At 29.3% G+C, this 11,503-nt stretch overlaps 2 protein-coding genes across 2 annotated transcripts; both read left to right on the top strand.

The window, feature by feature from the left end:
• Positions 1-1,684: 1,684 nt before the first annotated feature.
• Positions 1,685-5,740, top strand: LOC119666722 (pickpocket protein 28-like). The gene is made up of 6 exons (XM_038076005.1): positions 1,685-1,842; positions 1,899-2,099; positions 2,214-2,322; positions 4,105-4,253; positions 4,492-5,285; positions 5,355-5,740. The coding sequence occupies exons 1-6, from the start codon at positions 1,685-1,687 to the stop codon at positions 5,738-5,740; spliced, it is 1,797 nt and encodes a 598-aa protein (XP_037931933.1).
• Positions 5,741-9,111: 3,371 nt separating this feature from the next.
• Positions 9,112-11,503, top strand: LOC119666721 (pickpocket protein 28-like). Its single transcript, XM_038076004.1, has 5 exons — positions 9,112-9,207; positions 9,267-9,415; positions 9,477-10,270; positions 10,333-10,557; positions 11,292-11,503. The coding sequence occupies exons 1-5, from the start codon at positions 9,112-9,114 to the stop codon at positions 11,501-11,503; spliced, it is 1,476 nt and encodes a 491-aa protein (XP_037931932.1).

The raw sequence follows: 11,503 nt of genomic DNA, 5'->3' as shown, positions 1-11,503 counted from the left end.
CTACAAAAATAGTGAGATTGCACTTGTTGCTACCACATTAATTTTATCTTCAACCCCTGCATTAATGACTATCTATACACTGCCAAAAATTTTTAGAGTTTATTGAAATATTTAACATACATATGCGTACTTTTTGTGAATATACACCGATTCTAGAAGAAATCGAGTAAGCAGGAAACTTAATCAAATAATGAATAACCTTACTTGAATATTAAAAGTAAGAAGGAGGATGAACGTTGGGTTTTATAATAAGCTGAAGACATATAATGTAAATAAGTGGACCTATGTGGTTTGAGAGAGGTAGAAAATAAGGTGCTGAACTTCAGTTATATTCAGTCAGTTTATTTGTGATAGAAAACTGTTCACCATTTGACTATATACTAATAAAGTTGTCGATTGGTAAATCTGAATTCAATTAGTTTTACTCTCGATCTACCAAATTTTGTTGCCCAATCGAACATTTTTAGTGTAATCTAATATTTTTATAATAGTGTCAGTAGACATTTGTATTTTTCATAAATATATATATCGAATCAATGCACCCTTTATTGGTCAAGCCATATAAAACACCTATTAATTTCAGTGTAATATTGTTAATCTGGCAAAATATCTAGAGTGTTATAAATGTATCTCGTTTGTTATATATTTTGTTCGAGATTTACCAATCGAAAACGAAAATTGCACTAAAAGTAAATCTCGATTGAAAAAATTACCCCAGACTTAACAATCAAAAACGGCATAAGAAGGACAGTTCCAAAAGATAATACACGTACGTGTGTTAAGCACTCTATTGCTAGGAAGATGCAGTTCGGAATAGGAAATTGCTTTAGTATATTGATATTCAGATGTCTGAGTTGGTGAATCAGCACCTTTACTCTATTTTATCTGTGGACAGTTTTAAGTCACACTAAGAATAACTGAATACGGGGCTTTATAATATAATGGATCTGATATCTTTGTATCTGCCTGTGTTTATCAAATTTCGCTGTATTTTTAGGATGCTGAGTGTTGGATTATTGTGACTGTCAATTATATTGAACAGTTTCAGAGCATGATCTTTAATGTATTTTTCGACTGAAAACACCCTTTAACAATAGACAGTCGTTAGTGTCTGTTTATACTTCATGATTGATTATGTCTTCATGATTGTTGGCATAGCCTTGCTTGAAGAACTGACGCCTTTCAAATCCGCTTGTTCACTGTAAGCAATTATTCTCTTCATCTATTCGAACTCTGCGTTGCCGTTCTCCTCTACTGTACCATGAAAAATTTCTGTTAATATTTCTTCCTGTAATCGGTCTTTAGACATATTTATAATATAACTAACTCATTTGAATTTTTGCTTCATGGACTTGTGGACTTGTGTTTGACAAATAGGTTCTGTACTATTAATCATTTGTTACATTGAACGGTATTAGAACAAAGTTCCATCATTTTTAGTTAACTTCAAACAAAAAAAAAAGCAGTTGCAGGCTTACAGCCTTACAGTAAATTTTTACAGTGTATCTAATTATATTTATATAACTCGTATAATGCTTACATTTAATGCATTAATATAATTAAATGTTTTTTATTGTCGACACTGAATAAAACGTTTAAATTTCTAAACTTGCAACAACCGCCTCGCAGTATCAACTTGTACTACATTTTGACTGGAAGTTTTAGGTCATAGCCGAGAAGGGATATGTTTATGAAAAAGAGAAGTGTTTCCAATGGCTTGAAACAGAAAAATAAATTCAGTCTAAGAAAGACATTTAAACGAAATACTGATGAGTTTTGCAAAAATACAACATTACATGGACTAAAATACATAACAAGTGACGAACTCTATCCATCAGAGAGGTATATTATCTCGTTACTCTTTTGATTATTACTGAAATTATTTCTTTTTAATTCAGATGTTTCTTTGGTATCTCATTTATTTTGGTATTGATTTTGTCAAGTATTTTCATATTTAAAGTCTATGATAAATGGCAAACGTCACCGGTTATATTTGGCATAAATCCTGAACCTACTTTTATAACAAATGAACCTTTCCCAGCGGTAACGATTTGTAATTTAAATCAAGCACTGAGATCGAAAGCATCTAGATTTTCCAAGTAAACTTTTATGAAATTTATATACAATTTATTATTATAATTTTATATTTATTTTATTATTTCTAAAAAGTTAATGCTAAAAAGCTTTTGCATTCATTATTCAAATAATTTCAGTTCATCTCGTGAAAATAGAATGCTAAAGATGCTCTGCAAAAACAATGTGAATGCAACAAACAATAATAGTGAGAAAACCTGGAATGATTTACCAGAATTCATAGTTAATGTAAGTGATATTAATATAATAAGACCGAGGTTGATGCTTCCACGTAGTATTCTCTTTCTGGTCTAGTACGTTATATGCTCATAGATATAAAATTAAATGCTCCATCTTGAATAAAAATACGGACGTAGTAAATTAACCTATTATTTATACATTTAATTGTTAAAAAGTGCTATGTGGCGTATATATATTATATTTGGCTTCAATCCATAAAATTTCCAAAATAAAATGTTTAACCTGTGATAACTAATTTTTTATACTTGAGAATTTTAATGTTTTTAAAATATTTAACTAATCAAATCTCAAGGTACTTAACAATTAGTTGACTTTGATAAGTGATGTGTTTTTAACCTATGATATTTTCCTAATGTAATTTACCAGTTTTGTCTCTCTTCGATAAACGTAAGGTAAAATACAATTTACGCACTAATCGCACATTGTTAGCTAAATGGGAGGGTGACAATACACGTGGAACTTAGAAAACCTTAAACAGTTAATATGTGAATATACAGCCAAATTAAAAATAATTTAAAGCCTCAATTAACTCGAGACATTATTGCAATACTTTCTCAGCATTACGTTCCTAGATTAGGTTCTAGCATAAGAGAGAAAAAATCATACAACAAATAATGCCTCTACAAACAGAATAGTATTGAAATTTAACAATTGAAAATAAAATTATAATTAATTAATTAATTCAATTATTCTACAACTGGTTTATGATTTCGTTCTAATATAAACACAGCAAGTTAATTTGTTAATAAAACTTTCACAGCAAAGTAACAAAACTCCAGAAAAATGTGCGAACATAAAAGTCAAATACGACTTTGACTCAGTTGGTTAAGGTGTGCTGACTCTGAGCTTCAAATTTGGCAGGACCTGACACGCAGTCTCAAAAATTTATTTACGAATAATTAAATACAAGAATTATTTCTAAGACCACCAGTGGCGTAACTACAGGGAAGCGACTGGAAGCAACGCTTTCGGGCCCCCGAATTTAGGGGGCCCCATTATGAATTTATGTATTCATTGTATTTATTTTTAATAAATTCTCAAAAGTAGGACGAAACGTTTTTTTGTTGGAATAACTCCATATTGCACCTGCTCCATATTGCATTTTATAAAAGATACTTAATTTTTAAATTAAACCTATTTATAAAATAAAAAAGTTTTTCTAAGAAAAATATGTGTCTTAATCGAGAGTTTATGTGGATTTGTACGTTGTCTTATGCAAATATCAGTACAGTATATACCAAATTCCATTCGAATATCTTTATTAAAAACGGAGAAATCTCATATCTGATTGTTAAGTTTATATCGCAGCTATAAGAAATAGGCGTCAAATTTCAATCAAATGGTGAACAGCATCCGCTCCCGAAAAGTATGTGTGTAAAGTTTCATTCGGAGAGTTCAAAAGCTGAGAGAGTAGTTTGAACTGAGAAAGTATATATATACTGTAGTGATATATACTTAATGGTATTTCCTACGTTTCCTTTAATGCATTATGAAAATCTTGAGAAACCTTATTTACCCTTTTTAAATTTTTTCGTGTAAAGGGTATAAAAAGAGGTTAGTAGGGGCCCCTTAGTTAGAATTTGCTTATAGGCCTAAAAAATGTAGTTACGCCACTGAAGACCACTGATGATGGGTATTTGGCAATACTCGAAACAAATAAATTCAAATAATTAAAATAATATAAAATCAATATTTGTTGTTGTAGTTCACTACTGTTCGAAAAACCTCTTTCAATACTTTATTTAATAGTTATAATTTCAACAATTTCAGGTTTCTCAACCTTGTCATAAGATGGTGGTTGGCTGCCGTTTTGCAGGTAGCGAATTGAACTGCAGTCAAGTTTTTCATCCAATTGTCACAGATGAAGGACTTTGTTGTGTATTTAATATGCTGCACCCGAAATTCATGTATATCGGAGAGTAAGAAAACTAAATTATTCTAAATTAAAATAATATATTTAAATTTTTATTAATAAAAATTATATTATAAAACTATCCACATATTATTAATTTATATGTGCATATATATCTATGTAATATTTATGTTTATATATAACATATATTATATTTTAATACATAATTACATTTAATATTACAATTAATATTATTATATTATTGTTATATTATTATCTTTCTATATATGTATCTGTATTTTTAGAAATCCTTTTGTAGTGAAAAGATTTTCTACTGACACGAATGTTCCAGTTGATTGGTATGCAGAACGTGGATATCCCAAAGATTTATCTAAGGATTTGAACTTCTTTCCGCGTACTACACCTGGAGTCGGAGAATCTTTAGGTTTATCAATTACACTAGACGTGCAGTATGATGAATATTATTGCTCTTCTGGTAATAGCGTTGGTTTCAAAATAGCCATACATAGTCCGAATGAATCACCAAATGTACTTGAAACAGGTGTACTGGTAGCACCGGGACGTGAAACTAAACTTAGAATACGTCCAGAAAAAATTGAGACAGATCAACATTTACGTACAGTAAAAAAGAAATATCGACACTGTCTATTTCACAATGAAGGACGCTTGAAATACTTTGCTCACTACACACAACGTAATTGTGAGATGGAATGTATCGCAGAAATGGTACTCCAGCATTGCGGTTGTATTAGTTTTTATATGCCAAAAGTTTATGAAAATGTTACTATTTGTTCAATTTACAAAAATTCATGTGTAGAAAAAGTACGTCTACGCAAAGATCCTACAATCGAGTCCTGCATTGATAAATGTTATCCAAGCTGCTATGATTTGACATTTTATGTTGACGTTTTCACTGCAATAATCTCACATTATGGTTTTGAAATTGTAAATCAAAAAGTAGAGGATTTTGATCATATATATGTGGAAAAGAATATCGGTGTAGTCAATATGTATTTTAAAGAGAACTCCTTTCGAAGTCATTTACAAACAGAATTTATTGGTATATCGGATTTCTTATGTAAGTTGGTTTTAACAATATACGTAGTTCTAATATAGAATACTAATACATTAAATTATATTTTTATAGCTAATGTTGGTGGCCTCATGGGTCTATTTCTTGGTTTTAGTTTCATATCCATTGCTGAATTTTTTTATTTCGCTATAATGCGTCCATGTCGTTCGCTTCTAAAACGAAAAAATTCCAAAGGAATTGCAGTGAATTCAATACCCGTTAGTGGTACAATCAAGAAAATATCGAAATCTCAACGAAATCATTTATCTGATATGCGAAAATATTCCAAACAGCATTTTGTTGATTGTGAAAAAATTGGTAAACGTAAGATTTTTGATAAATTTATGGCATCTCAACGGTGCGATGAGGATAACATTTTTGAATATAAAGACGATAATCTCTTAAGTATTTCAAAGTCGTTGGAGTCCAAGGAACACAAACAAGAAGATTTTATTTCATAAGTATTATTGTAATTGTTTAGATTCAATCTTCATAAATATTTATAAATATAATAAATATTTTTCCGGAAAAAACAACAAAAACTGTATCCAATTAACTGAATATTTCGATTGAGAAAGGAGCTGTTCCAAATATTGTCATTATCCATATTATATATTAGCTATTTTGTCATATTACCAAATATTCACCATCAGATGACTGTGAAAATATTTATTGGTTCTATAAGTTTGTACATAATATTTAGATCTAAAATGCCAGGCTTAGAACTTTCAACCTGTGAAATTGAAAGCAATGACTTCGTGAAATCAAAACCAAGTGACCATTCATGTGCTTTTTCATATAAAACACTTAAAACTTATATATAATTGCAAAAGCAACTGATATAAACTGAATTCCAGATCGCTACCAATATACCAAAACAAAATTATGATAGTACCTCTTCCATGCGTTTTTCGAATATCAAATTCCGCACACTTTTTACACAGAAAAAATTTTCTAAATAAAGTACTGTATTAATTCTTAACATCACCGACTTCTTTTCATTTTTTTTTCATTTTTCATGACTTTACAGTTTGTGATACGTTATCGAATTCGTTGTCTGGTGTTATATCGCTAATATTAGGCTATCAAATCCTTGTAAGTTTAAAATAATCTATCAATCAAAGGTCACTGGAAGTCATTAAATCAGTTACCGAATTAGTTGGCTGACCATCAAAGCTGGCCAATCTCCCTACCTACCTAGTAGAAAAATATAAAATTTTCACCAATTTGAACTACTATATTAGACTAGCAGTCAAGAAAAATTTAGCTTTATTTTATATAACTTTCAATTATTTTACAACAGTTAGGCTACTTATAAAGTAAATACAGTTCCTAAATGGTAGAATCGACTTGATACCTACACTATTGTATACTTCATTAAATATATCAGCATTATAATAATTGAATGACTAAGATGTGTATAAGCCTTAATCTATAGTTTAATTATATCTGAATTAATAAATGTGAGAGTGAGCAATCCAATACAATAATTTATTCCCAAACTAAATATATTCAACGAATTTGTTATAAAATTTATACTCTTTTTCATTAAGTATAAACACTAGGGGTGTTAGAAAAAATTTTTTCTTTTAGTATAGAAAAAACACTATAAATATTTTATTATGCTCTTTGAATTTATTCTAATATCTTCTTTAATCGATAGACATTCTCTAACAATGTTTTGTTTGGGAACAATAAATAGTCGCTGTGACGATTAGTCAATTCGAACGAAATCGCATTTCCAGATGGCAGATGGTAAATGTGTTACCCTTAATATATGTATATGCCCATGGTAACTGAAGTACAAACTGAAGCCCATTTGAATTGAATCTTTAGATTATTATTAGTAAAGCTTTGACGTGAAATCCTATCGTACCATTTACATCAACAATTACCCAAAGTTTTTAAAACTTTGTAAACAGAACTAAATCAAGAGAACAGCTCTTAATCTGTTCTGGTAATAGAAATTCCATATGAATCAAGTTTCTTCTGTGCGTTATTAAAGCAGCACAGTCACAAAAAATATGCATAGTAGTTTCCTCATCTTTGATGTATAATCTGCATTCCGAATTAGCAGATAATCGTAGTTTATGAAGGTGTTATTTCAGGTCATAATGACCTGAATCTTTAGATAGTTTGAAGATTCCTTCAATACAATCTTCGTCCCTTTGAATCTTTTGTTTTCAAAGATTCACTCATTATTCTTGTTAAACTTAACACATTTTAATAAAATCTTAGATATCTTTTTGTTTTTGACAAGCATTTCTTTACTGTACGGAAAAGGTTTATGTTGTCCAGTCACTTTGAATCATGGAGTTTTTGATGCATAGCTAGCCGATTATGATATCAGTAGCTTATATCCAATACCATTTAATGCACTTTTCGTTGTTTTCATAAATGTTGTCACTATGTAACTGGACACAATAATCTACAAGAACTAAGTTGCTGCAACCATCTTTAAAGTCATAAACCTATAAACCTATAAACCCTATAAACTTTATGTTAGAGTAATTCGAATTTAATTAGTAATGTCACATTATTTTCTAACTATTAAAATTCAATCACAACTCCATACTTGTTTATTCAAGTGTTTGTAAAAACGGAGATAAACAAGTATGGTCGGTTGGTCAAAAAAATTATTAAAAATAATTTTGACTGTAAAAACAAGTCATGTTTGTCAAAATAAGATTTTAAAGTATTATTCATAAATTGCTTCATGTCTTGAAGCAATACTTTTCAAACATCCCATTTACATACTATATAGCAAACTCAAAGTATGAATGATAAAGTTTTAGAATTGATACTATATTGAAAATATATATTTTATTTTACATATTAAGTTTATGACTTAAAAAATGTGTTCGTATGTATGCCTTATGAACTTTTGTAATATAAGTAAAGGGTAAGAAATAATTCTTAAAAAATTAATACTAAAATACAAAAGTTTGAAAGTAATCAACTACTTGAACATAGAATTAAGTTATTAACTGTTCTAGACTAGTCGCGACTGTTAATACTTTATTCAAATTACAAGTGAACTGCAAGACCCATAATTCATAATATTATCTTGCCCTTAAAAAAACCTTTGGCTAATTTGCTTAAAAAAGTAAATAAAATCCTTAATACATATTACTTTTAAACATTTCTAGTTAAAAGTTCGGTGTGTAAAGATCGATTAACATAGACATGGTTAAGATACGCGATACTTCGGTTATAAGTTCTACAAAAAAATTTGATAAAAAGAAATTAAAAGCAGTCAAGAATATTCTTAAAGAAAATACAAGCGAATTTTGTAAAAATACAACAATACATGGAGTAAAATATTTTGATAATGAGGATTTTAATAAATTTGAAAAGTATATAATAATATTCTTTATCTATCTCAGGAATATAATGATTATAACAATAATTTTCTTAAAGGTTATATTTTATACTGGCTTTCATATCAGTCGTATTATGTTCAGTATATTTTCTGCTGAAAGTCTTCGAGAAATGGACTACAACGCCAGTCATTTTTAGTATTAATCCTAAACCCAATTTTATAAGTGATGACCCTTTTCCAGCAGTGACCATATGTAATTTAAATCAAGCTTATAAAAGTAGAGTTAATCATTTATCGGTGTAAGTTTTTCTGCGTAATTTGTAATATTTAAAATAATATTAATTTATTCTTTTATACATATATTTGTGCACAGGCTAATTGGTCAATGTCGATCTAGAACATCATCGAATAGGATATTGACCAATTAACCCTTCAAAAATGTGTATAAAAAAATTAATAATAATTATTTTCATTTATAAAATTCTTAATAGTTCCTCACAGGAATACGCAATGCTACAAATGCTATGCAAGCACACCAATAATATAAATACGTCTATAGCCAATTCCATTACAGATTGGAGTAATTTTGAGCAATTTATCATAAATGTAAGGTTTCTCAAAATATAATTAGTTTTACATTAATCAATATTTTTTATTCATTTAAGATATCGCAGCCTTGCAATTACATGCTTATCGCCTGCCGTTATGCAGCAGCGGATGTGAATTGTAATGATCTATTTCATCCCGTTGTAACCGATGAAGGTCTGTGTTGTGTCTTCAATATGGTACATCCCTCTTTTCGTTATAATACATTGTAAATATGGATTTTAATATAAAAAAAATATATTTAAGTAGTATTCTCACTAAATCTTAAGGTCTCATTTGGATATGAATGTGACGAATAATGATGGATATGTGCCTGTCGATTGGAATGCGGAATATGGTTATCCTGCAAAATTACCTTCACGCTTTTATCCACGCCCTATTGCTGGTACAGGCGAATCATTAGGTTTGTCACTTATCTTAGATGCCGAATCGGAAAATTACTATTGCTCATCTTCGAACAGTATTGGTTTTAAAATCTTAATGCATAATCCATCCGAGTCACCGAATATGCGTGAGATTGGCTTATTGCTCGGTCCAGGACGCGAGACGAAAGTTCGTTTACGTGCCGAAAGAACAGAATCAATGCATACACTCCGCACTATGGCAATGAAATCTCGTCAATGTAGTTTCGCAAATGAAGTTAAATTAATCGTTTTTTCACACTACTCACAGCGGAACTGTGAAATTGAGTGCACTTCACGGATTATGTACAAACATTGTGGTTGCATTTCGCACTTCATGCCAAAAATGTATGGAAACGAAAGTATTTGTAGTATTTTCGATTTGAATTGTGTAGAAAGTGTACGTTTGGGTATACTGAACGATCGCGATATGTTAGATTGTAGCAATCAGTGTTGGCCGAGTTGTTATGATGTCACTTACTTTCCCGATTTTTTTTCCGCACCAATTTCTCATCTGGGTTTTAAAATATCAAGTGAAAAATTAAATAATTATAGTAGTGCTTACGTTGAACGAAACATGGCTGTGGTGAACTTATATTTTAAAGAGAACTCCTACAGAAGTATTCTCCAAACTGAATACACAGGCATTACTGATTTTTTATGTAAGTCTATAAAATAAAATTATAACATACTATACTTTTAATGTGATATTATTTATTTCCAGCTAGTGTCGGTGGCATTATAGGTTTATTTTTTGGTTTTAGTTTCATTTCACTTGCAGAGTTCATATTTTTTGCTATGATACGCCCATGGAAAACTTTGAGAAACAATAATCATGTAATTGAGGTTAAGAGTGCAGGAGGAAATGAACAAAATATTAATGAGTCAAATCGAAATTATCGCAATAATTTTCAAGAAAGTTTTTCCGACTATCAACACAAATTCAAAAGTAAAAGAAAAATCAATTTAGATAAATTACTGTTAAATGAAGTTATTATCAAAAATAATTCCAAACGCGCTGATAGTAAACTACAATTGTTTACCAACGGAAATATTAATTAATTAAAAACATATTTTGCAGTTTATAATTAAAACAATTCAATTATCAAAATTAATTAAATTAATTCATATGTTATATAAGTACAGCACTTTAAAAAAGTGAAAGTAATTACTTATTATGCTTAAAAAAATTAAATTAAAATCTAATTAAATAAAACTGAATAATGCTTTTACATACTAGAGTATTACTTTCTCGAATATCTATATAACTAACAATACCCCCTCTTAAAAAGGACATTATATTACCTTAAAAGTTTGAAGTGATTTTAAACTCTTAGATATTCATACGATGACTTTGACTATCAACGGGTTTAACTGGATGCTAGGATATTCATCATATCTTAATCTAACCGACCTAAATATTCAAATCCATCTGATATTGTTTTTGTAAAGCAATTTTAATGAAATAAAAATATTACAAATTTATCATTCAATTGAAATTAATTTAACTAACTAACTAATTATTATTTATAGAAATGTGCTTTTGTCATTTTTATTCTATTACATTGACCTAAAAAATAGAACGTAGTTACATATATTAAAAATTCATTCTCGTTTCTTCAATTACACGAATAATCTTTTAAAATTTTAATGCTATTCTACTTCTTTAATTGTTTTTCCAAGAATTGTATGTTATACAATCATATAAATTACAATATGTTAGAAATAATGTTGTTGAAGTTCCCTATGTCTCTAGCAGTATGTACCAACTCTCCACTCGTTTTTTACCCAGTCCAGTGTCTGATGTTTCTCAACCAAGACATCTGTTTTCTTCCCATGCGGCATTTGTCTTCGATTCTGCCTTTCACAATCAGTTGCAGCAATTCATATATTGA

Source organism: Teleopsis dalmanni, chromosome 1 (genome assembly GCF_002237135.1).
Source record: "Teleopsis dalmanni isolate 2A chromosome 1, ASM223713v2, whole genome shotgun sequence".
Classification (NCBI taxonomy): domain Eukaryota; kingdom Metazoa; phylum Arthropoda; class Insecta; order Diptera; family Diopsidae; genus Teleopsis; species Teleopsis dalmanni.
This window is presented reverse-complemented; position numbering and strand designations above follow the sequence as displayed.